The sequence below is a fragment of the Geotrypetes seraphini genome, chromosome 3 (assembly GCF_902459505.1).
Source record: "Geotrypetes seraphini chromosome 3, aGeoSer1.1, whole genome shotgun sequence".
Classification (NCBI taxonomy): Eukaryota; Metazoa; Chordata; class Amphibia; order Gymnophiona; family Dermophiidae; genus Geotrypetes; species Geotrypetes seraphini.
Genome location: NC_047086.1, coordinates 275,514,120 through 275,538,785, shown reverse-complemented (window position 1 = coordinate 275,538,785; position 24,666 = coordinate 275,514,120). Strand labels below are relative to the sequence as shown.

General features: G+C 46.1%; 1 protein-coding gene across 4 annotated transcripts in view; it reads right to left on the bottom strand.

Annotated features, from left to right (window-relative positions):
* The window catches only part of BIRC6 (baculoviral IAP repeat containing 6), a 1,530,571-nt gene that overhangs the window by 1,260,242 nt on the left and 245,663 nt on the right, over positions 1–24,666 (bottom strand). For all 4 annotated transcript variants that reach the window (XM_033935681.1, XM_033935678.1, XM_033935679.1 and 1 more), the window contains 2 exons: positions 9,337–9,530; positions 6,864–6,975 (listed from right to left, as the gene is read on the bottom strand). In XM_033935681.1, the coding sequence (XP_033791572.1) occupies positions 6,864–6,975; positions 9,337–9,530 (306 nt within the window). The remainder of the gene's footprint in view (positions 1–6,863; positions 6,976–9,336; positions 9,531–24,666) is intronic.

Below are 24,666 nucleotides of genomic sequence, written 5' to 3'. Positions count from 1 at the left end.
TCGACGGTCCCGCCGACGAAGAGCCCGAGGATGGCTTCCTGGTTGATGAAACTGAGGAAGGAAGCGGAGACTTACCCGGGGCTTGCTTCTGCGAGGCAACCGGCTTCGAGGCAGCCGAGGGGTCCGATGCCGAGGTCGAGGTCGAGGCCGGGGCCGAAGCCGAGGCTGAGCTCGAGGCCTTCCCCGTCGGGGTCTCGACGGCAAAGAGATCGGCCATACGGGCCTTGCGACGAGTAAGGGCCCGTTTCTGGAAGGTGGCACACTTAGGGCACGATGCTGTCGGGTGATGGGGCCCCAAGCACCTTAGGCAGCACCTGTGAGGGTCAGTGATCGACAAAAGCCTATCACACCTACCACACTTCTTAAATCCCGTTACGGGCCGGGACATGGGCCCAAAACAAGGCCGGGAACAAACGAGGTTCCTCGGCCACGGCTACCGGGAGCCCCCGGAGCGAACGGATGAAATTAAATTTTTTTTTTTTTTTTTTTGAAAAAAGAAGAAAACAAAGAAAGAAAACACAGATAACGCAGCGACCGCGTCGAAATTCCGCACACAGCCGCGGCGAAAGAAGGCAAATACGAGCACAATTATCCACAGGGCTTCTGGCTCCGCGGATGAAATTGAACTGAGGACCACGAGGTGGAGATGCGCCCTCTAGTGGGCAAGAAGGCTAGCACATGCATGGTGCAGTGTGCAAACTTGAAACTTCTAGCAAGTTTGCTTGAAAAGCTGTCCGCGCTGGGGCTCCGTAGATGACGTCACCCATGTGTGAGAATATCATGCCTGCTTGTCCTGGGATAACTGGGCCTCTAGGAAAAAAAGAAGAAGAAATATTTAACTGAAGACACCTTCTGCATATGCAAGTTGGCTTTGAAGGTAAAACTTATCCTTACCTGATAATTTTCTTTCCTTTAGTTACAGCAGATGAATCCAGAGACTATTGAGATGTATCAAAGCAGTCCAAACATAGGGAGGGAAATAAAGAAGCGAACGGGAAATCCCTCTCCCCCAAATCCTGCCCTGTAGCACATGTCCAAGGAGATTCTACATTCCAGAGAGTATGTTACCCACGATCATACAGAGGCTACCCTCCCTAGCCTATGTGAAAAGGAGCCATCCTTGCCTGAGAGCACCATGCTGTGGAAAACACAGCTACATCCCACGAATAGAATGAGTGCAAATCAGCCTCCCATCATATCCAACAGGCCCCAAATATCCTCCTGTGGAATGGAACCATCATGCCTGGCAATGGTCCTTAGCTGATGTCAAAACCCATGAGCACCACCGCAGACCAGACCTTTTCCTCGCAAGGGTCTAGGGCATCAAGCCTGGAAACAGGACAAGGGAAGACTCCTTCTCTAACTGAAGGCCTCTGAAGCACAAATCTATACAGCTCCCCCAGGAGGCAAACTGTTGACCAAAGTCAAGAAGAATGCCAGAGGAGAAGCAATACAACAAAACTGTACCTGGGCCCCGAAGTGACAAGTGCCTTTCCCAGAGCCCCCAAATAGATACAGCAACAACATCAGACGCTGAGATATCTGATCCAACTTTTAGCCCTCTCCTCCACATGAATGACCCAGAAGGAGTGGAAAGAAAAAAACTCTGATCCAGAGAGAAAGAGCTGCAGCTAGCCCACAACTAGCCTAGCCCCAGCTGTCAGCCGGCCGGAATTAAACAAGGTACACTAGGCTGCCAGTGAAATGGCGCCCCAGCCAAGGCCAACTTCAACTAGGGCCTGTTGAATAGTGAGGGCAAAGGAATCACTGCCGAAGCCGCAGGAACCTTTCTCCCCCACTGAGGCCTAAAGCCACAGGAACATTTCTCCTCCACTGAGGCCTAAAGCCACAGGAACATTTCTCCTCCACTGAGGCCTAAAGCCACAGGAATATTTCTCCACTGAGGCCTAAAGACACAGAAACATTTCTCTTTCACTAAGGCCTAAAGCCACAGGAATATTTCTCCACTGGGTCCTAAAGCCACAGGAACATTTCTCCTCCACTAAGGCCTAAGCCACAGGAACATTTCTCCTCCACTGAGGCCTAAAGACACGGGAATATTTCTCCTCCACTGAGGCCTAAAGACACGGGAACATTTCTCCTCCACTGAGGCCTAAAGACACGGAAACATTTCTCCTCCACTGAGGCCTAAAGACACGGAAACATTTCTCCTCCACTGAGGCCTAAAGCCATAGGAATATTTCTCCACTGAGGCCTAAATCCACAGGAACATTTCTCCTCCACTAAGGCCTAAGCCACAGTAACATTTCTCCTCTGAGGCCTAAGCCACAGAAATATCTTTCAAAATCCACCGAAGAATCCAGGAGCTGTGAGGAACCCCTGTAGTCCAGAAGGCACCACATCTAGTAGAGTAAGGGACCTGGGAGGTTTCCAGGTGTTAACTTGAAGAGGGTGAGGTAGGGACACTGGGAGGGCCCAGGTGTACCTCCAAAGCTGAAACTTGATGGATGTAATCCTACTAGTTTCTGGATTCATCTGCTGTTGATGACGAGGAATATTTTTTCTTTTTCTTCATTAGGTTTCCCATATTTTTTTTCATTGTTTTCAATTTTCTTCCTGACAGCGACAATACTTGTGGTGCTTGGTTTATGTCATAACAATTGTTATTTAAAATTTTTGTTAGGATTGCAGGATCCTTAATTGGATACTTTTTAAATTTAATAAAAATATTCTGGCACATGTGTTGAACTTTAAAAAAGGTTGGAAAATAATTAATGATAATTAACTAATAAAAGTAGTACACATTTAAATTTTCCCCACCACCAAATTTCCCCGCCCACCCCACCCGGCTACTTTTTCATGCCACCCGGCTGGAAAAAAATTTCTGGAGAGAACACTGAAGTGATAGAGAGTGAATTCTCTGTGGTCCCTGATCCTACATATCTTTGGACAGGCCACCAAGTAAAAAAATTTTCCAAAGTAATGGATTTGTCAAATTAATATTTTGCATCCCCTTGGCTCCTCAAGCAACGGATCTCTTTTGCTTTCACATATGAGAGAGAACAATTCATTTGGAATTGTCTCCTACAGCAGTTCTTGGAGAGCCCGAGTATCTTGAATAAGATCCTGACCAGGAACTTAGTGCACTTTCACACTCAGCTCCTGCCAACGGTCACACTGTTGACTTTAAGTTGATGATGTGGGAGAGAAAAGAGATGGCAGACTGTGGGAAAAGGGAAAAGGGAGGAAAGATATGTTGGACCACTGGGAGGAGGGAGAGAAGGAGAGATATGTCAGACCATGGGAGAGGAAAGAGATAGGAAGGGAAGGTAAGTCATGGAAAAAGAGATTTTGAGAAGAAAGCTGAAGAAAGTTGAATGTTAGGGCAGAAAGTGAAGAAGGAGAGAAAAACAGTCAATTGATAAGAAAGCCCTGGAAACACACAGACAGGAAAAAGTTCAACCAGAGTCTGGAAAAAGATGATTAGAAAAATAAAATCATCAAACAAACCCTCCCTTTTACTAAACCATGATAACGGTTATTAGCGTAGGGAGCCACGCTGAATGCTCCGCATTGCTCCAGACACTCATAGAGTTTCATAGAGCAGCGTGGACCATTCAGCACACTTCCCTATACTAATAACCACTATCATGGTTTAATAAAAGGGGGAACAATGATTTTATTTTTAATTTAGTGATTGAAATGTGTCAGTTTTGAGAATTTATATCTGCTGTGTATATTGCGTGTACATGAAAAATGAATGAAAGAAACTGCATTACAATTAGTAATGGGGATGGGATCTGGGGCAGAGCTTGGGCAGTTGGTGGTCGGTTGATATTTATTAGACTTAGGGGTTATTTGACTTGAAGAATTTACAAAAAAATGAACTATGAAAACTAACTATAATCTCTCACGTGGCAAACTACACTACTTAGCAATAGATAGGGCTGATGGCAATCTATTTGCACCAATCAAACCAGGCAACTAAATGTTCATATTGGTTTTAGTTAAGTTTATAGTTCATTTATTTGTATCCTGCTTTATAGTCACAACAAAGACAAGTCACAACAAAGCAAGTCACAACAAAGACATACACTATAATAAAACAGTACAAACACAATAAAATACAGTCAAACCTCGGTTTGCGAGTGTTTTGCAAGACAAGCAAAACATTCTCGCAAAACGTGTCTCGTAAACCGAGTGTTGACTCGATTTGCGAGCACCCCCCAATAACCGGCATCGCTCCCCCCAGCTCACAAAGGGCCCCCTCCCGCTCGAATCGCCCCCCCTCCCCCCCGTGAGAACAGGAACCCCCCGCCCGACCAACTTTAGCTCACCCCCCCCCCCCTTTGGTACCGGCACGCAGCCCACAAGTGCCGGTGCAGCTTGAAGATCTTCTTCCCAGTCTCTGCCGGCTTTGAGCATGCATCTGCGCATGCTCAAGCCCTTCTAATTCTCCCTCTCGCCGAGGGAAACTCGCTATGATAAACGAGCATTTTGGATTACGAGCATGCTCCTGGAACGGATTATGCTCGTAATCCAAGGTACCACTGTAATTATAAACAATGAAAGAATGTAAAGCAACCAGAGCTCGAACATACAATGGGAGATTCAATTTCCATACTTTATTGTAAACTGCCTTGAATTGTGCTGCAACTAAGGCGGTTTATCAAGTTTAATACACGATAAACAATCTTACAAAATAAATACATCTACAATAGCCAACTTTCTTCAAGTTTAATAATGGTTTCAAGTTTAATAAAATTTTGATATACCACCTTATAATTTATTTCAAGGTGGTTATACATTTTAAAATAGGGCAGAAACAGATAATATAATTTAACATAACTTTAGCAAAATAAACATACATGATTAGATAAAAACAATGACATACACGACTGGACAAACGGGTACGAGTGGAAAAGAAGGGGAGAACTACAATGATGAAAGAAAAGTAAGATATTAAAGGTATAAACAAAAGGGTGGGGTTAAAAACAATTAAGTCCAATAGAAGTGGACTCGTAAAAGTTTCTTTTTTTTTTTTTTTTGAAACGCATCTTTAAAAAGGAATGTCTTAAGAAAAGATTTAAATTTCTCAAGATTAGTTATCTCTCTTAGAGCATCGATTGCATAATTTTAATGGAATTAAACTATTTTTCTAATGATCTTAACCCTTTAGTCAACTGGCTTCATATGTATTGCCTAGCTAAAGCTTATTTCATTTGGATAGTTGGAATTGTCTCACTTATCCCAGTTTTATCCACTTTATTAAGCCCAAGGTCATCAAATTGTTCACTCATTCGTGGACATTTTACATTATGTTCAAAATTATTAATAAATGTTATTTTAACTACACATAAGCTTAAAACAGCTTTACTTTAGCAACCAAGTGAGAAAGAATCAGAGACCAACATGTTACCCCAAGGATATGAACTTCTCAAAGTTGTTCCTGTTCTCCATATGACTTTTTCTAATGCAATCTTCACAACTGAAGACAAACAACTATAGCATATAAATTCAAATATAAGCAGATATTTTGGGGCCATAAACTGACCCAAAAATGTGGGTCTCTGCTTATATTCAGGTCAGCGAACACCTGCCTTTTTGCCGGACCCGTTGCAGGCCTCTGTCAGACCTGCCACAAGACTTGGTGGACCAGCATTGGGATGGGACAGGAGGGATCCTTCCCATCTGCTGTCCCAGCCAACTCTAAAACTTTCACTTCTCTCCCGCCTCCCTTACGTACATTTCAATTCCCTGGTGGTCCAGTGGTGAACCGGGGAAGGAGCAATCCTCCTGTGCTTCTGACCTGTGTAGAGCCGCTAGCTGAATGGCTGCTGCAAGTTCTTGCAAGTCCCGCAAGGTAAGCGGGGGAAGCAGGAGGGAGGTACAAGTTGTCACAGTCAGCCAGCACAGGAGGCAGAAAAGATCCCTCCTGTCTCGGCCCACTGCTGGAGGCCTGCAAGGCATCGGGAGAGACGGATGGAGGGAGGTTAGGAAGAAGGGACATGGTGCAGAGCCTGGCAGGCACACTAAAACAGGGGAAACAAATCCACAAAAAATCAAACAAGCAAGAGCAAAAGTGGAAATGTCCTATCAGAATGGTGCACAAAAAGTGTCTTTCAACTCATCTGATAAATCCAAATGTCTTTATTCATCCAAAATAACTCTTTCATCCAAAGTAACTCAATGACTCGACATGATCATGTTTCGGCCACCCGGCCTGCATCAGGAGTCTTAAGAGTCTTTGGGTATCAATTGGATAAATATGCTCTAAAACACAACGATCAAACCGTTGCTCCGAATCTTGTGACGCTACAAACCAACACAGCCTTGTAGCATCACAAGATTTGGAGCAACGGTTTGATCGTTGTGTTTTAGAGCATATTTATCCAATTGATACCCAAAGACTCCTAAGACTCCTGATGCAGGCCGGGTGGCCGAAACATGATCATGTCGAGTCACTGAGTTACTTTGGATGAAAGAGTTATTTTGGATGAATAAAGACATTTGGATTTATCAGATGAGTTGAAAGACACTTTTTGTGCACCATTCTGGCAGAGCCTGGCAGGGCAGGAAGGGACGGAGACAGAGTGCAGAAGCAAGGTGGGAGGGAGGGGGATTGGGTGGTAGAGCCTGGCAGGGCACAGGGCAATTGAATATTAATCTCTCCCCCATCCCAAGTTTATATTAGTCAACCTTTTATTCCCTCCTTTTTGTGGAGGAAAGGTTACCTTGGTTTATATTTGTGTCAGCTTATATTCAAGTATATACAATAAATTTCCCCCCAACTAGTGCTGAACTAGTAGCTAAAAGGTTCACCAACTCAAATGCCATAACACACCTGAAATTTAGATTTACGAACATTAAAAAAAAAAGTTTGGAAAGTAATACAATCTTACCTGATGATAGAATCCAGCTTGAGCCATGGGATCCGGCTGAGCCCACCTATACCCTACATGAGGCCATGAAGTGAAAGTCTCCCGTCTGTTTGCCTCACTATACATCAAAGACCTAAAAAACGCAGCAATATTGTGTTACAGTCCAGTCTAAGTAATGAAATTGGTCACCAGGGATTTTACATGTTTGATTATTTATTAGTCTGGACTAGAGAATGACCCAGTGACTGTTACCCGCAGCTAGACATGGGTACCCTGCAGGAACGGGGAGGAAAAAAAGACTGGTTGCTACAGGTACAGGGATAAGGCCATTCACTTGTCCCCACAGTAAAGTATCTGCTATGTTGTCTCCCTTCCTACCCCTCCTAGTCATCAGCCCTGCTCTGGATCACGTGTCCAGCAGCCTCCTTTCATGATTGCAACACTAACTCCCTCCTGATCGCTGGTGGCATTAAAAAAATCCCAAAACTGCAACTTTCCTCGGCTGTGTCAGCCCCTTTGCGGCTCTTGGGGCGGGTCTACCAGTCTCTTCAAAGCTTTCTACAGACAGGGTTGCTCCGGCTAGAACCTTTCTGCCAGCCAAAGTTACATCGGAAGGAGGACTCAGCAGCAAGAAGATTCCAGTCAGAGCAACCCTGTCTGCAGGAAGCTTCAAAGAGGTTGGTAGACCCGTTCCAGGAGCCACAATGGAGCTGACACAGGCAGGGCCAGCGTTAGGTGCCTTGGGCACCGAGATCTGTGCATCTCTTCCCCTCATCGGGGGGCCATCTCCCTCCCTTTCCCTCATCTTCGTGGGCACTTTTCAGAGTTTTCTCTTTCTGAGGTGTCTGGACACGGCAACTGCTCTCACAAGTCCTGCGCAATTGCCCACAAGTCCCGCTCGATTTTGAGTCTTGTCTGACATCTTGAGCTTTCTGACGTTGGGGTGAGCAAGGTGCTCGTTTCCTTGCGCAAGTGCTTGATGAGACAGGAGCTGTCCGAGCGTTTCCCATATTCTCTACTACATTGGATGTCGGGCCGGGAGGTTTTTATGGTTACATGAAGTTGATGTATTACGTGACTCATTTACGACAGGCAAATCTTTCTTTAGGGGTCCACGAATGCCTTCATAATTTTTTGAATTGGATGAACGTTTTCCACACTCAAGTCTCTTACTTGCATAAATTGCTGTGGGATCTCTTGCCTCCCTGTTCCTATACTGGGTTGATGCAGAAATATAATGTAGACTTAAGGGTACGCAAACAGGGTGCAGACATTTGTCAGGCAATATTGTGAATTCCTCGAATTATCGTGGGCTCCACCTGGAGAGATTGTACATATAGACTTATATATAGAGCCTAATTTACCCAAGTCAAGGCTTATCATATTGGCTTGGTTGACTCCCCCACTTGTACCAAGTGCGCTCAGGGATCTAACACATTTTCTCATGCATTATATTATTTCAGAAGGCATGTATAATGCAGGGTGCAAGATACTCCTCCGAGCTTTTGGCACTGGAGAAACCAATTTCATCGCTTATTACTTTTTGAGGTTTATGAAGCTCGTAGGACTCCTAAACGTGTACATCAGTTTTTACAAATTTGGGACCCTCCATTAGATGGGTATGGGGGGGAGGGTGGTGTGGGATAAGGTTGGCTTTGTAATGGTACATAAACTTGAAGAACTATACTCCTCGTGGCTAGCTTTTTTGTGGAGTGGAGCTACAAGAGTTCAGGCTCTGCTTGTTATGTTGGGAGTTGTCAATAATATTGATATGATCTAAAAAAAAGAACATATTTGTCATGTGATTGTAATCATGTAACTGTAACCATGTGATTGTAGCCTACAGAAGTGCATTGACTAGCAAATGTTAAAGTTTTTGTTAACTAGATGTTTGCAGTAGAATAGAGCATGTTGCTCACCCCCTTCTATTGCTGCCAGGGCTGAAAACAATAGCATTATAGTCATTATAGTTGCTAAGGAAAATTACTAATGAAGTATGATTAACCAGAAACCATGTGACTTGAATAGAACCAATATAATATTGCAAGAGAATGCAATTTGTAATTGGATCCTAGTGAAGCAGTTGTAATCTAATTGGATGATATACCAACTACATATGTTTAATAATTAATTAATTGATGTCTCCCAAGACCTTGAATGTTTAAACTACACTTTTGTGTCTGTTACATTTTTTTCCTTGGCCTCCTCTGAAGATAGAGATAATAACTGAAGTGGGATGTAGCCTATTCATGTAGTTTAGACCAAATAATTTCAAATAGGCAAACCATTTCAGGCAGTTTCAGCATAGTTTATCATAAAAGCATATATTTGCAATTTACAAGTCAGTTAAAATTTGCTATCAGATAGTAAAGTAAAGCTATCTCTAATATTAATTTTCATCATAAAAAATGAAGACAGAATAGATCAATATGAAACAGCAAACCATCTGTTTCAGGAAGAAATAGACATTATATAATCTAATACTATTACATACCTGTCCACGGATCGTCCAGGTCCCACACCAAGCTCTGGTCGTGCACTGGGTAAGAGGTAAGATAGCCTGTCCATCACAGAGGATGCTACAGGTAAGGCAGCAATGTTCTGATTTATCTTTTTGAGTTCATTTACAATGGCACTAGCAACTGACTTCAACACATGATGAGGAAGGTGGAAGGTAACTGTTGCCCACTATTAAAAAAAAAAAATACTATGTTGGTAAAATAGAAACAAATCTAACAAACACACACAATATGATCAACAAACACAAAGGAAGAAATCCAAACTGTGTAACAGCAAAATATCTTCGATACAAGGATATATGTCTACACATATGTCCAATGTCCTAAAGAAGAAAAATGCAAGAAAACCCGAAAGAAAATTAAGGAAGTATTGAGCACTACCATTTTCTTATCTTCTGGAATTGTGGAACTGATTTATCTAATCCCCCCCCCCCTTATACCCATGTTAGTTGAATCACTGAGTCTATACGGAGGTACTCAGCTACCCATGGCAAACAAAGGAAACCAAAATAGTGAATCTAATGAAATTTAAACAAACAAAATATTTTATTACTTGTTAAAGAGCAGCGCTTACCAATCTTTCAACAGCCACAGAAAGCATAATGACCCCTGGGCAGTGGAGGTCAATGTATAAATTGAAACAAATGGAATAGTACCATTATTTAACTACAGTGGTACCTTGAAATCCGAACTTAATCCATTTGAGTTCCAAAACGTTCAAGTTCCAAGACAATTTTTCCCATTGAAAATAATAGAAACTGGATTAATCCTTTCCTTGGTCCCAACAAACAGCACAGTTACTTACCGTAACAGGTGTTATCCAAGGACAGCAGACAGATATTCTCTACATGTGGGTGACGTCACCGACAGAGCCCCCTAGCAGACATTTTCGCAAGCAGACTTGCTCGAAAACCTTCAGGCTTGCGATTGGCCAGCTCCTGCGCACGTGCCCCTCATGCCCTGCCTAGGGCATGCGTCTCCTCAGCGTGTCCTCAGTTCAGATAGCAAGCAAAGAAGCCAACCACGGGGACGAGGGTGGGTTGCGATCTGCCTGCTGTCTCTGGATAACACCTGTTACGGTAAGTAACTGTGCTTTATCACAGAACAAGCAGGCAGCATATTCTCTACATGTGGGTGACCTCCAAGCTAACCATAACGGGATGGAGGGAAAGTTGGCAATTCAGGAGAACAGATTTTGCAAAACAGATTGGCCAAAGCAGCCATCACACCTGGAGAAAGCATCCAGACAGTAATGCGAGGTGAACGTATGAACCAAGGACCAAGTGGCAGCTTTACAGATTTCATCGATGGGAGTCGAGCGAAGGAAAGCAACAGACACCGCCATCGCTCTGACCCTGTGGCCCGTGACTCGACCCGGCAGGGAGAGACGAGCCTGAGCATAGCAGAAAGAGATACAAGCGGCCAACCAGTTAGAAATGGTCCGCTTAGAAACAGAGCGACCCAAGCGATTAGGATCGAAAGAGATGAACAGCTGGGGAGTGGTGCGCTTCAAGTAGAAGGCCAGCGCACGCTTACAATCAAGAGAATACAGAGCCACCTCACCAGGGTGAGAATTGGATTCGGAAAAAACACAGGAAGAACAATGGATTGGTTGATGTGAAAATCAGAAATAATCTTGGGCAAGGATGGGTACGGAGGACCACCTTATCATGATGGAAGACAGTGAAAGGGGAGTCCGCTACCAAGGCTTGAATCTCACTGACCCGACGGGCAGAAGTGAGAGCAATAAGAAACACAACCTTCCAAGTAAGATACTTCAAGTGAGCCCGCGCTAGCGGCTCAAACGGGGATTTCATCAATTGAGCAAGGACCACGTTAAGGTCCCAAACCACTGGAGGAGGACTGAGGGGTGGATGAACGTGGAAAAGTCCTTTCATAAAGCGGGAAACCACAGGATGAACAGAGATAGGCTTCCCATCAATCGGCTGATGAAAAGCAGCAATGGCACTAAGGTGGACTTGAACCGAAGAGGACTTGAGCCCAGCGCCAGACAAGTGTAACAGATAATCCAGGACAGAAGACAAGGAGGTAGATAGAGGCTCCAGCTGTTGAGCAGCACACCAGGAGGAAAAGCGGGTCCACTTCTGACAGTAACATTGGCGAGTGGACTCCTTCCGAGACGCTTCCAGGACATCCAGAACAGGCTGGGAGAGCTGGAACAAGGGCATCAAGTCTCGAGGAACCAAGCTGGTAAGTGCAGAGACTGGAGGTTGGGATGAAGGAGAGAGCCTTGACTCTGCGTAAGCAAAGAAGGAAAAATAGGCAGAGGAAGGGGCTCCCTGGAACTGAGTTGTAACAGAAAGGAGAACCACGGTTGCTGGGGCCACCGAGAAGCTATCAGAATCATGGTGGCATACGAGAGTCTTCAGAATCAGAAGGAATGGAGGGAACGCATACAGGAACCCGTTCGTCCAATCCAGAAGGAAGGCATCCGCCTCGATCCTGAGAGGGGTGTAAACCCTGGAGCAGAAGCGGGGCAACTTGTGATTGAGGGGAACGCAAATAGATCGACGTCCAGAGTCCCCCAACGAGCAAACACCTGACGCAGGGTTACGGAGTGGAGAGACCACTCATGAGACTGCAGAATACGAATCAACCTGAGTGCCAGACAATTCCATTGGCCCTGAATATAGACTGCTCGAAGAAATATGTTGTAGCGGATGGCCCAATCCCAGAACCGCATCGCCTCCTGGCACAGGGACCTGGTTATCCGTGTGAACCAGCACCACTTGGTAATGAAGTAGGTGACAAAAAGCTTGCAGAGCGAGGAAAATCGCTCGAAGCTCCAGAGATTGATGTGACAAAGGCAGTCGGCATGGGACCACAGACCCTGGGTACGCAGACCGTCCAGATGAGCCCCCCAAGCATAGGTCAACGAGTCTGTCGTGAGGACCTTCTACGGAGGAGGAGCATGGAACAGAAAACCTCTGGAAAGATTGGAAGAGAGCAACCACCAACGGAGAGATCTCCTCAACAAAGGAGTCACGACAATGCGTCGAGAGAGGATCCCGAACCGGGTTCCACTGGACGCCAGAGTCTATTGAGGAATACGTAGGTGAAATCTGGCAAAAGGAGTCAGGTGGACCGTGGAGGCCATGTGACCGAGGAGGACCATCATGAGCCGAGCCGGCGCCAAGTGCAGATGGGTCACCATTCAGCACAAACGGATAAGAGCCTCCTGACGAGGACGAGGCAAGAAGGAGTGGAGACGAACCATGTCCAGGACCGCTCTGATGAACTCGAGAGACTGGGACAGACAGAAGGAGACTTGGGAAAGTTCACCTCGAAGCCGAGACTCTGAAGGAGCAAGATGGTCTGTTCCGTCGCTCGCAGGACTTCATTGCGAGAGGACGCTTTGATTAACCAGTCGTTGAGGTAGGGAAACACCTGCAGGCCGCAGAGGCGCAGGGCCGCAGCTACCACAACCAGACATTTCGTGAAAACCCTCAAAGAGGCCGCCAGGCCGAAGGGAAAAACACGATACTGGAGATGGAGATCCCCCACCCTGAATCTTAAATACAGGCGAGAGGCCAGGTGAATCAGAATAGAAACATAGAAGATGACGGCAGATAAGGGCCATAGCCCATCAGGTCTGCCCACTCTACTGACCCACCCCCAAGTCTACTATCCTAGGGATCCCACTCCTGGTGACAGGTTCCCTTGGCTTAACCCTCTAAGGGATCCCACTGGGCATCCCATTTGCTCTTAAATTCTTGCACGCTGTTTGCCTCCATCACCTGCACTGGGAGCTCGTTCCAAGGATCAACCACTCTCTCGGTGAAGAAATATTTCCTGGTGTCGCCATGAAATTTCCCGCCCCTGAGTTTGAGCGGATGCACTCTTGTGGCTGAGGGTCCTTTGAGAAAGAGAATCTCTTCTTCCATCTCAATACGACTGGTAATACACTTAAACGTCTCGATCATGTCTCCTCTCTCCCTACGTTCCTCGAGTGAGTACAGCCGCAAATTTTTCAGCCTTTCCTCGTACGATAGATCCTTGAGCCCCGAGACCATCCTCATGGCCCTCCGTTGCACCGACTCTACTCTCAACACATCTTTTCGGTAGTGTGGCCTCCAGAATTGCACACAGTATTCCAAATGAGGTCTCACCATGGTTCTGTATAATGGCATTATGATTTCAGGCTTCCGGCTGACGAAACTCCTGCGGATGCAACCTAACAACTGTCTTGCCTTAGATGAAGCCTTCTCCACGTGATCAGCAGTTTTCATGTCTGCGCTGATGATCACTCCCAAGTCTCGTTCTGTTGAAGTTCTAGCTAAGGTCTCACCATTCAAGGTGTAAGCTCTGCATGGATTTCTGCTGCCGAGGTGCATGATCTTGCATTTCTTAGCGTTGAAGCCCAGCTGCAAGGTCGATGACCAAAGCTCCAACAAATGTAGGTCCTGTGTCATACTATCGGGTGAATTGCCGTCTCTCACTATATTACATAGTTTGGCGTCGTCAGCGAATAACGTTATCTTACCTTGAAGCCCCTGAGTTAGGTCCCCTATGAATATGTTGAAAAGGAGCGGGCCCAAGACTGAGCCCTGCGGTACTCCACTGGTCACCTCCGATGTTTTAGAGGGGGTACCGTTAACTACCACCCTCTGAAGTCTGCTACTCAGCTAGTCATTGACCCATGTAGTTAGTGTTTCTCCCAGCCCCATTGATTTCATCTTGCTCAACAGCCTGCGATGCGGGACACTATCGAAAGCTTTGCTGATGTCTAGGTATACGACATCCACAGATTCTCCCAAGTCTAGCTGTTTTGTTACCCAGTCAAAGAAGCTGATGAGATTGGATTGGCAGGACCTACCCTTGGTGAATCCGTGTTGACTGAGATCCCGTAAATTCTCCTCATCCAAGATTGCATCTAATTTATGCTTGATTAGTAGACGTCTCCTTGAGGTCCAGTGAGCACAGCCAGTCCCCCTCGTCCAAGAGGGGATACAATGTGGGAAGGGTGAGCATTCTGAAACGTTCACATACCAGAAACTTGTTCAGAGCACGGAGGTCCAGATTCCCCGCCTTCTTGGGTACCAGTAAGTACCGGGAATAAAAGCCAGAGTTCCACTGTTCCATGGGAATCTCCTCGACCGCCCGAAGGAGAAGAAGGGCCTGAGCTTCCTGCAGAAGGAGAGGAAGCTGAGACTGAGCAGAAGGAAACTCTCTTGGAGGCAGGTCCGGGGGTACGTGACCGAAGTGGAGGGAGCACCCCTCCTTGATGATAGACAGTACCCAACTGTCGGAGGTAAGATTTTCACACTGGGCATAGAAATTATGGAGAAGACCCCCGATGAGGAAGGGGGAAGGCTCCAGGAGAAAGGGAGCCCGAAGGCTCATACTGGAATTGTCAAAAGGACGGCCCGGCATTAGCCGGGGCCGGCGGCTGAGTCTTAAGTTGACGTTGTTGCTGCTGCGGAGGCCGTTTCGAAGGAGGCCTAGTTAAAGCAGGAGTGGATTTCTGTGGATACCTCTGGAGAGGAATTTTATATGGTCGGGCCTTAGGTTTAAGTTTCACCAGAGACGCAAAGGACCGCTCGTGGTCCGAGAGGCGCTTCGTGGCTGCCTCGATGGAATCATCAAAGAGTTCATGACCCACACACGGGACATTAGCAAGGCGATCCTGTAGATTTGGATCCATATCCACAAGCCGAAGCCAAGTGAGGCGACGCATAGCGATCGCAAAGGCTGTGACTCTCGAGTACAATTCAAAGGCGTCGTAAGAGGCCTAAAACATATACAGGCGGAGCTGGGAGAGGGTCTCCACGAGGAGACGAAACTCCTGACGCCGAGGCTCTGGTATGACCTCCCGGAATGAGCGGAGGGCTTCAACACAGAACCGAAGGTAGGATGTAAAAATGAAACTTTAGTTAAGGACACGGTTCGTCATCATCAAATTCTGATAAAGGCGGCAATCAAATTTGTCCATCATACGGCCCTCCCTGCAAGGGGGGACGGCAGCATAGACCTTCGAGGGGTTAGACTTCTTCAAGGAAGACTCAACCACCAAGGATTGGTGGGAAAGCTGAGCACCCTAAAACCTCTTAACCGGGATAGTCCAGTAATGGGACTCCAACTTGGATGGAATAGCTGTGACAGCATATGGTGTCTCCAGGTTCCGGAGAAACGTCTGCCAGAGAGCCTGATGTAATGGAAGACGAAGTGCCTCACGAGGCGTATTGTCAACTCCCAATTCCGCCAGTTATTCCTGGGCAAAGCGGGAGTCGGACTGAAGATCCAGGTTCAGAGCTCTGCCCATGTCAGAGATGAAACGAGAAAAGGAGGAGGTTCAAGAATAAGATTCATCCTCCGGAGGAGATTCTGACCAAGATCGGGGTGCAGCCAAGAAAGAGGGAGAGACTTCCCTGGAATAGTAAGCCGGAGCCTCAGAGTCCGGTAAATGGGAGACCGAAGAGGTTCAACTAAGGCGAGTAGGGGGCGTCGAAGACCGCCCTCTTGCCAAATGGACCGGGAAAATCCCGGAGTCCGAGGAAATCACCGAGAAAGCTTCGGAGAAGACAGGGTATAGGAAAAGTCCCCAATTTGCTTCGAAGTAGGTCCTGTAGAAGCCTGCAAGCTCCTCAATGGGGAACATACACTAGAGTCCAATTCGAGGACGAGTGTGCATCTAGATGGTATCGCAGTCTGAGACCTGACCCGATAAGGCGGGGAAGACCGGGGCCTTTTAGAAGAGGCAAGCCTCGCCCCAGTAGTGGTGGAAACTCGGACCCCCATCCGGAACCCCCAAAAAGTCCTAGGTGCCTCAGGGGAGGAAGAATCGCTCGAGGGAACCTGACAAATCTTACGGATGAGGTCTCGAGAGACGAGGGGACGCTCAGGCTGGTCAGACCGCAACTGGGTCGAGACCGAGGTTACTGGTGTCAAAGTCGGGACAAGTTGGCTGACCACCGAGGAAAACTGTGTGGTAATAATAACTTTAAGCATGTCCTCTAACATAGGCACCGAGACCTAAGGAAGTTGGGTCGGAGGTGCAGCAGTGTGCTCCTTCGGGGGCGACCTCGAGACAGAGTATTCCCTATGTGAGGAGGCACGCTTAGAGTGATGTCTCGAAGGCGCCGACGAGGTGGCGCTGACATGAGACTCCAAGGTTCAAGAAGTAACTGATAATGTGGAAGCTATGTGGTCAACCTTGAAATCGACCCTTCATGAGGCAACTATCCGCTACATAAAATCGGTAACCAAACAACAAAGAAAAAAGAAACCCCAATGGTTCACAGATGAGGTCTCATACCTAGTCAAGGAGAAGAAAAAAGCATTTCTCTCATACAAACGCACCGGGGAAAAAGAAGCTAACATTGAATACAGGACAAAGTCTGCAGCGGTCAAAACAGCAGTCAGGGAGGCCAAACTTCGAACGGAAGAAACTCTAGCGAAGAACATTAAGAAAGGGGACAAATCCTTCTTCAGATACATTAGCGACAGGAAAAAGAACGCAAACGGGATAGTACGCCTTAGAACGCCAGACGGGAATTATGTGGAAACAGATTCCGATAAAGCCAAAATACTGAATGATTACTTCTGTTCAGTCTTTACCTGCGAGGCACCAGGACACGGGCCATGGCTGGAAGCAAAGCAAAGCATGGAAGACCCATTTCAGAATTTTGAGTTCACACCAGCTGATGTTTACAGAGAACTGTCAAGACTCAAGGTGAACAAAACCATGGGACCGGACAATTTGCACCCAAGAGTGCTCAGAGAGCTATGCGATGTTTTGGTGGAACCGTTAGCCGTGCTCTTCAATCTCTCCCTGAGAACGGGGAGAGTCCCCCTGGACTGGAAAACTGCCAACGTTGTTCCTCTGCACATGAAGGGTTGCAGAGCGGAGGCTGCGAATTACAGACCAGTGAGTCTCATATCAATAGTGTGTAAACTCATGGAAACTCTACTTAAAGACAAACATAAGAACATAAGAACATAAGAAGCGCCATCTCCGGATCAGACCTTCGGTCCATCAAGTCCGGCGATCCGCACACGCGGAGGCCCTGCTAGGTATTCACCTGGCTTATTTTATAGCCAACCATATCTTTATATGCCTCTCTCAAGGAGATATGCATCTAGTTTGCTTTTGAAGCCTAGGACTGTCGATTCCGCAATAATCTCCCCTGGGAGAGTATTCCAGATGTCAACCACTCTCTGTGTGAAGCAGAACTTCCTGACATTAGTCCTGAACTTGCCCCCCCTTAGCTTCATTTCATGTCCTCTTGTCCGTGTCAAATTGGACATTGTAAATAATCTTCTCTGCTCTATTTTGTCAATTCCTTTCAGTATTTTGAAGGTCTCGATCATATCCCCACGCAGTCTCCTTTTCTCAAGGGAGAACAATCCCAGTGTTTTAAGTCGATCCTCATATTCCAGTTTCTCCATACCCTTCACTAGTTTAGTTGCTCGTCTCTGCTCGTCTAGACACAATACTGGATGAGGGGAATCTGAGGGATCCCTGCCAACATGGATTCACTAGGGGCAGGTCATGCCAGTCCAATTTTATCAGCTTCTTTGACTGGCTGACAGGAAAGCTGGACTTGGGAGAGTCTCTGGACATAGTGTACTTGGATTTCAGTAAAGCTTTTGAAGTGTCCCACACCGTAGACTATTAAACAAGATGAAATCGATGGGGTTAGGTGAGAAACTAACTGCATGGGTCAAGGAGTGGCTGAGTGGAAGACTTCAGAGGGTAGTGGTCAATGGCACCCTCTCTGAGACATCGGAAGTGACTAGCGGAGTGCCGCAGGGCTCAGTCCTGGGACCATCCCTTTTCAACATATTCATAAGGGACTTGACCCGAGGGCTTCAGGGTAAAGTAGCACTGTTTGCCGACAATGCCAAACTGTGTAATATAGTAGGTGAAAGCAATCTCAAGGATAGTATGATGCAGGATCTGATCACATTGGAAAACTGGTCCTCGACATAGCAGCTGGGCTTCAACGCTCAGAAGTGTAAGGTCATGCATCTCGGTAGCAGAAATCCATGCAGAACATACACCTTGAATGGAGAAACACTAGCTAGGACTTCAGAAGAACGGGACTTGGGAGTGATCATCAGCGCAGACATGAAGGCTGCCAAACAAGTAGAGAAGGCCTCATCCAAGGCTAGGCAAATGATGGGATGTATCAATAGAAGCTTCATCAAACCTGAAGTCATAATGCCACTCTACAGAACCATGGTGAGACCTCATCTGGAATACTGTGTGCAATTCTGGAGGCCACATTACCGGAAAGATGTGCTTCGAGCTGAGTCGGTCCAGCGGATGGCCACTAGGATGGCCGCTGGACTCAAGGGTCTCTCATACGAAGAAAGACTGGGCAAACTGCAGCTCTATACCCTAGAGCAGTGATTCCCAACCCTGTCCTGGAGGAACACCAGGCCAATCGGGTTTTCAGGCTAGCCCTAATGAATATGCATGAGAGAGATTTGCATATGATGGAAGTGATAGGCATGCAAATTTGCTTCATGCATATTCATTAGGGCTAGCCTGAAAACCCAATTGGCCTGGTGTTCCTCCAGGATAGGGTTGGGAATCACTGCCCTAGAGGAGCGCAGGGAAAGGAGTGACATGATTGAGACATTCAAGTACGTCACAGGTTGTGTAGAGGTGGAAAACGATATATTCTTTCCCAAGGGACACTCGGTCACAAGGGGGCACCCGCTCAAACTCAGAGAAGGGAAATTTAGTGGTGACATCAGGAAGTATTTCTTCACAGAAAGAGTGGTAGATCACTGGAACAAACTTCCGGTGCAGGTGATCAAGGCCACCAGTGTGCTAGACTTTAAGAATAAATGGGACATCCACGTGGGATCCCTACGACGGTCGAGTTAAGGAACTAGGTCATTAGCACTCAGACTTAATAGGGTGGGTAAATGGAGTGGGCAGACTTGATGGGCTGTGGCCCTTTTCTGCCGTCATCTTTCTATGTTTCTCTGTAGACTTCTTTGCCGGCACACCTGAGGAGGAAAGAGGAGACTTACCTGAGGCTGGAGCAGTAGAAGAGGCCGAAACCCTCGAGGCCGACGGGAACTTCGAGGCCGAGGCGCCCAACGAGGGAGTCAAGGCCGAGAACATCAAGGCCGAGGCGCCCAACGAGGTTGCCAAGGCCGCAAGATCCATGGGGGCCAAAGAGTTGGAGAATCTTGGCCACCCTTCGACGAAGAGCCTGCGGTTGTAGAGTCGCACAACGGGGACACGACTCAGCACGGTGCTCTGCACCCGGGCACTCTACACACCAACGATGGGGATCGGTGATGGAGATAACCCGGTTACACTGAGTGCAGTTTCTAAATCCGGAACGAGGCCAGGACATAAGAAAAAGGACGGCCGCAGCCCCGCGAGGCCAGGTGGCCAGAGGAAGATCGGGAACCCGGTCATAAAGATACGAACGGAAAAAAATAAAAATAAAGAAAAGCAAAGACGCGAGCACAGCGACTCAACAGAAAGTAACCAAACAAGTCGCAGTGCAAGAGGGACAACAAGATCGCGCAAAGCTTCTGGCTCCGCGGAAAACATTGAACTGAGGACACGCTGAGGAGACGCATGCCCTAGGCAGGGCAGGAGGGGCACGCACGCAGGCAAGGGCCAATCTGAAGCCTGAAGGTCTTCGAGCAAGTCTGCTTGTGAAAACGTCCGCTAGGGGGCTCCGTGGGTGATGTCACCCACATGTAGAGAATATGCTGCCTGGTTGTCCTGGGATAATCAGATTTTCCAATAAATTTAACAGTACACACACTGGCAGAGGCAGCAAGATCGGGCCCACTTGGCAGAAACAGCAAGATCCGAAAATATGGGAACTGCAAGCATTGCTCAGCCTAAAGCTTCCTTCCCAGGCAGAAACAGGAAGCTGCGTCAGAAGGGAAGCTTTGGGCTGAGCAATGCTTGCAGTTCCCGTACGTTTGGATTCCAAAGCAGTGTTCGGATTCCGGGGCAAAATTTAATTTTAAAAAAGTTTGGATTCCAAGTTGTTCAAGTTCTGGGGCGTTCAGGTTCCAAGGTATCACTGTACTTCAATGAGCCCCACCTAACACAAACACAATTTGCTCCAAAGTCCTTAGTCCTAATTCTATGAAGCACCTCCAACTCAGCATAGGAAGCTCTTCTTAGAGAGATTAGTATCTAATTAACCTTGGCTTTGAAAATCCACATTTCTTCCTACCTGAGAACTGGATTTACTCAGCAGGTGAGGCAATAGCACCTTTGACCTAATCAGGGTTTCAATGTGCCTTGGAAGGAACTTGCCTCATCTTTGGCTTGATAGGGATTGCAGTAAGAGAAGGAAGAAGGTGGTGGTGGTATGGGGTCTGGATGGCGTCAAAGAATGGAGCGCTATACCCAAGGGTAGAGGGAGGTAAAAAGAGGAAGGGTGGCATTAAGGATGAACTGGAAGAAACAAAGGCTACACCCTGTGTAGAGGGAGGAGTGGAAAAGGACTAGGAGAGCTTCAAGGGAAGAACTAATGCACTTGCCATTTACTCCCATTACTGCCACAAGCTAAGGTAGGTAGGTGTACATGGTAAATGTATTTTATTCCTGGCATGTATATCTTGCTAGATAAGCACAATATAAATCTTCTAGAGGCAATAAATGCTACAGTTCAAGTTGTTCTGTGACGATTTTTACACGTCTTAGCACTTTCCAAGGGGAGTGTCAAACATTTCTTACCATTACATTTCTAGATACAATACCACACAGTTTCTTGCATCCCACAATTTTTCTTTGAGGAATCAATGTGACTCACAAGAAAAGTTTCTTACCTTAATGATCACGATATGGAGAAGTTAGTGAAGAGGATAAACAGGAATGATTGTCCCAGATACAGTATGGGAGTTATAAGGAAAATATATGTGTCTAATATTTAGTTTAAGTAATTTTATTGAAATTCTCCAAAAGTACAAAAGACATTCAACTGGAAAGAATACCAAGGAAAACAGAGACATTTCCTACTAACCCATTTAATTCCCAAACCCATCCCCTCCTCACCCTATTCTTTAACACAAGTGAAAAAATAGCCCCAGAAGACTTCGACTTTTATAACCCTCTGAGGCAAGAAACTCCCCCATCTCCGGTCTCACAAACATCAACTACACAGGGAGAGGTAGCAATATTGAATTGATAATTCCCAAAAACAACCAGAGAAAAAGCAAACAGTATCACTCCTGACATCCAACACAGTATAAAGAATGATATCCCCTCTCCTAAAAAAAAAAAAAAATAAAAAGTGATATCTTGCGCCATCCAACCGCCAAAGCCAAAAGCTTCATCATATGAAATTTAAAATATCACTACAGGCTCGGGAGGTAAAGGCTGAATATAAGGATCCCAAATTTGAAGGGACTGCTGTTTACATTTGGGGCTAATTTGAGCCGCCCAATGCTCAAGTAGCAACAGGGCATGTAGGCGATTTCTCCAGGTCCACTAATAAGGCGAGGCTGCACTCACCCAGACTGAGAGAATCACTTCCCCCCCACAAGACTCCTATTATTTTGTATAAAATGTCATTGGCGATGAGATCGCATGATGCAGTGAGGAGTGCAGATGCAAATTTCTGCAGCTCCCAGTCCCTCTCTCACATCGATATCTTAAAGTGGCACTTCTGACTTCTAAGCTCTCATATTGTTCCCGCCAGACTTTCCAACCTGTATGGACCAATTTTTATTAAAAACGAGTGGTGGCATGGCTGGAAAAAGCATAAGAAAAGATAAAGCAAGGCCAGCTGATAACAAAATGGCGGACCCTAGAGCGTCCTCGGCTTTGGAGTTTACAGAAAACCAGTTAAAAATAAACTTACCACAGCAGCCAAGACAAATGGATCATCTCTCGGGCCAGATTTCTCATTTGGAAACCCTGTTGGAGGAAACTGTTTGGCGCACAGGTGAATTGGAGACTTGCGACTCTGCCTTAGAGGATTCCTCTCACGGGATGCTTGCACAAATGAAGCACCTTCTTGCCGAGCGCGGAGATAAAGTAGAGGATCTAGAAAACTGGTCCTGGAGGGACAATCTTCGGTTTATTGGATTGCCAGAACATTTATCAGCCCAACAGCTGAAGACTTTCTAAAAGGCATGGGCTACCACAAGGCTACCACAAGGCATGGGCCCTTTGTGTCTCAAGCGTGCCCATCGTGTGGGTAAATCGAATGCAAACTGACAGAGGCCCCATGCGATGGTGGCACAATTGCATGATAAAGAAGGGAATCACGAGTAGATCGGAGAAAATTATAATGCCGCTTTATAGAGCGATGGTCAGACCACACTTGGAATACTGCATCCAGCTTTGGTCTCCATACCTAAAGAAGGATATAAAACTGCTAGAAAGGGTGCAGAGACGAGCATCAAAGCTGGTTAAAGGTATGGAGAACCTGGATTACAAGGAAAGACTTAAGAGACTGGGGTTGTTCTCCCTTGAGAAAAGGAGACTGCGAGGGGATATGATCGAAACTTTCAAAATACTGAAAGGAATCGACAAAATAGAGCAGGAAAAAGCATTATTTACAATGCCCAATGTGGCACGGACAAGAGGACATGGGCTGAAGCTAAGGTGGGGACAAGTTCAGGACAAATATCAGGAAGTTCTGCTTCATGCAATGAGTGGTGGACACCTGGAATGCTCTCCCAGAAGAGGTAATTACAGAATCCACCGTTCTAGGATTTAAGGGTAAGTTAGATGTACATCTCCTTATGAGTGGCATGAAGTGACACGGGTAAGGGTAAGCTAGATGCACTTCTCTTTACGAGAAGCTTAGAGTGATATGGGGACCAAAACTATGCCAGGGTACACCTGGCGGGGGCCTCCATGTGTGTGGATTGCCGGACTTGATGGACCTAGGGTCTGTTCCGGAGATGGCGCTTCTTATGTTCTTATGTTATCTTTCGTCAATATAGCCTCAAGTGGGACACCTTGGCATATGAAGGCTCTCAAATTTGTATTTTCCAGGTTTATGCTATGGCCTTTCAGGAACGTTGGCGGAAATTTCAATTTTTATGCACAGCACTGGCGGATAAAAAGATCTGATTTTTATTCTTGTACCCAGTGCTTCTCAAAATTCAGATTAATGGGGTCTGAAAAATTATTGAAATAGTGGAAGCCACGCAAGAATACATGCAGCAATTCACATGACTGAAGGCTTTTTGAGTTCATGTGGATACAAGTCGAATTCTTGACTCCTAAGCTGCATATATAGCTTTTTGTCTCTGAGAAAATGGCTATCTTCTTATATTAATTTACCGGGATCAAATCTCTAAATGTACTATAATCATATAAAGAAACCGGTATGGAGTATTTTCAAATCATTTCAATGAATTATGAGTATGCCTCAGCCCCACCACTCCACCGCTGTGCTAGCTCTTAACTGCGGCGAGATTTATGTGGCACTTCATCATTGGCCGCTCATAGTCATTTTAAATCTGCTAGTCTTGTTTTTTAATTCTTTTTTTATATCTTTTTTATGTGTACCTATAAAACCATCTTAGCTGTAAGAATCAAGTGTACTTAATTGTACTTAGCTTTAAGTAGTACAGCTAAATCCAGCCAACGCTGGGGAGTTAAACTGGATTTAGCTATGCTACTTAAAGCTAAGTACAATTAAGTACACTTGATTCTTACAGCTAAGATGGTTTTATAGGTACACATAAAAAAAGATATTAAAAAACAAGACTAGCAGATTTAAAATGACTATGAGCGGCCAATGATGAAGTGCCACATAAATCTCGCCGCAGTTAAGAGCTAGCACAGCGGTGGAGTGGTGGGGCTGAGGCATACTCATAATTCATTGAAACGATTTGAAAATACTCCATACCGGTTTCTTTATATGATTATAGTATATATAGCTTTTTGTGGCATGCTGCTCTGGCTATTGCTGTTTAAGCTTACTTTAATAATGCTGAATCTCAAGGAATAGCTATACTATTTTACGGAATTGTTGATCTGTTTGCATACACTTATAGTTGGCATTTTCAGATGTATGAGGAGGGCCCATTGCATTTAAGTGGCCTTCCCATTTCATGTAGAGATGTGGGAATTCAAAGAGGAGGACAGAACTGTGGGGAAGGCGAAACTTGGTATGGGGCTCAGGGGTTCGGGGATTGGGTTTGAATGTGGAACTGAATGTGTAGTGAAGACTGAATGGAGAACATTTTGTATATAGAATTTTAAGATTTCCTGTCTAAATTTCCGTGCTTTTACAATTGTCACAACTATATGGACGGAGCTCGCTCTCAGTCTCAGGGGCTACAGTGATCTCATGGGCAAGAAGGGGGTAGATGCCCCTGCTTTCACA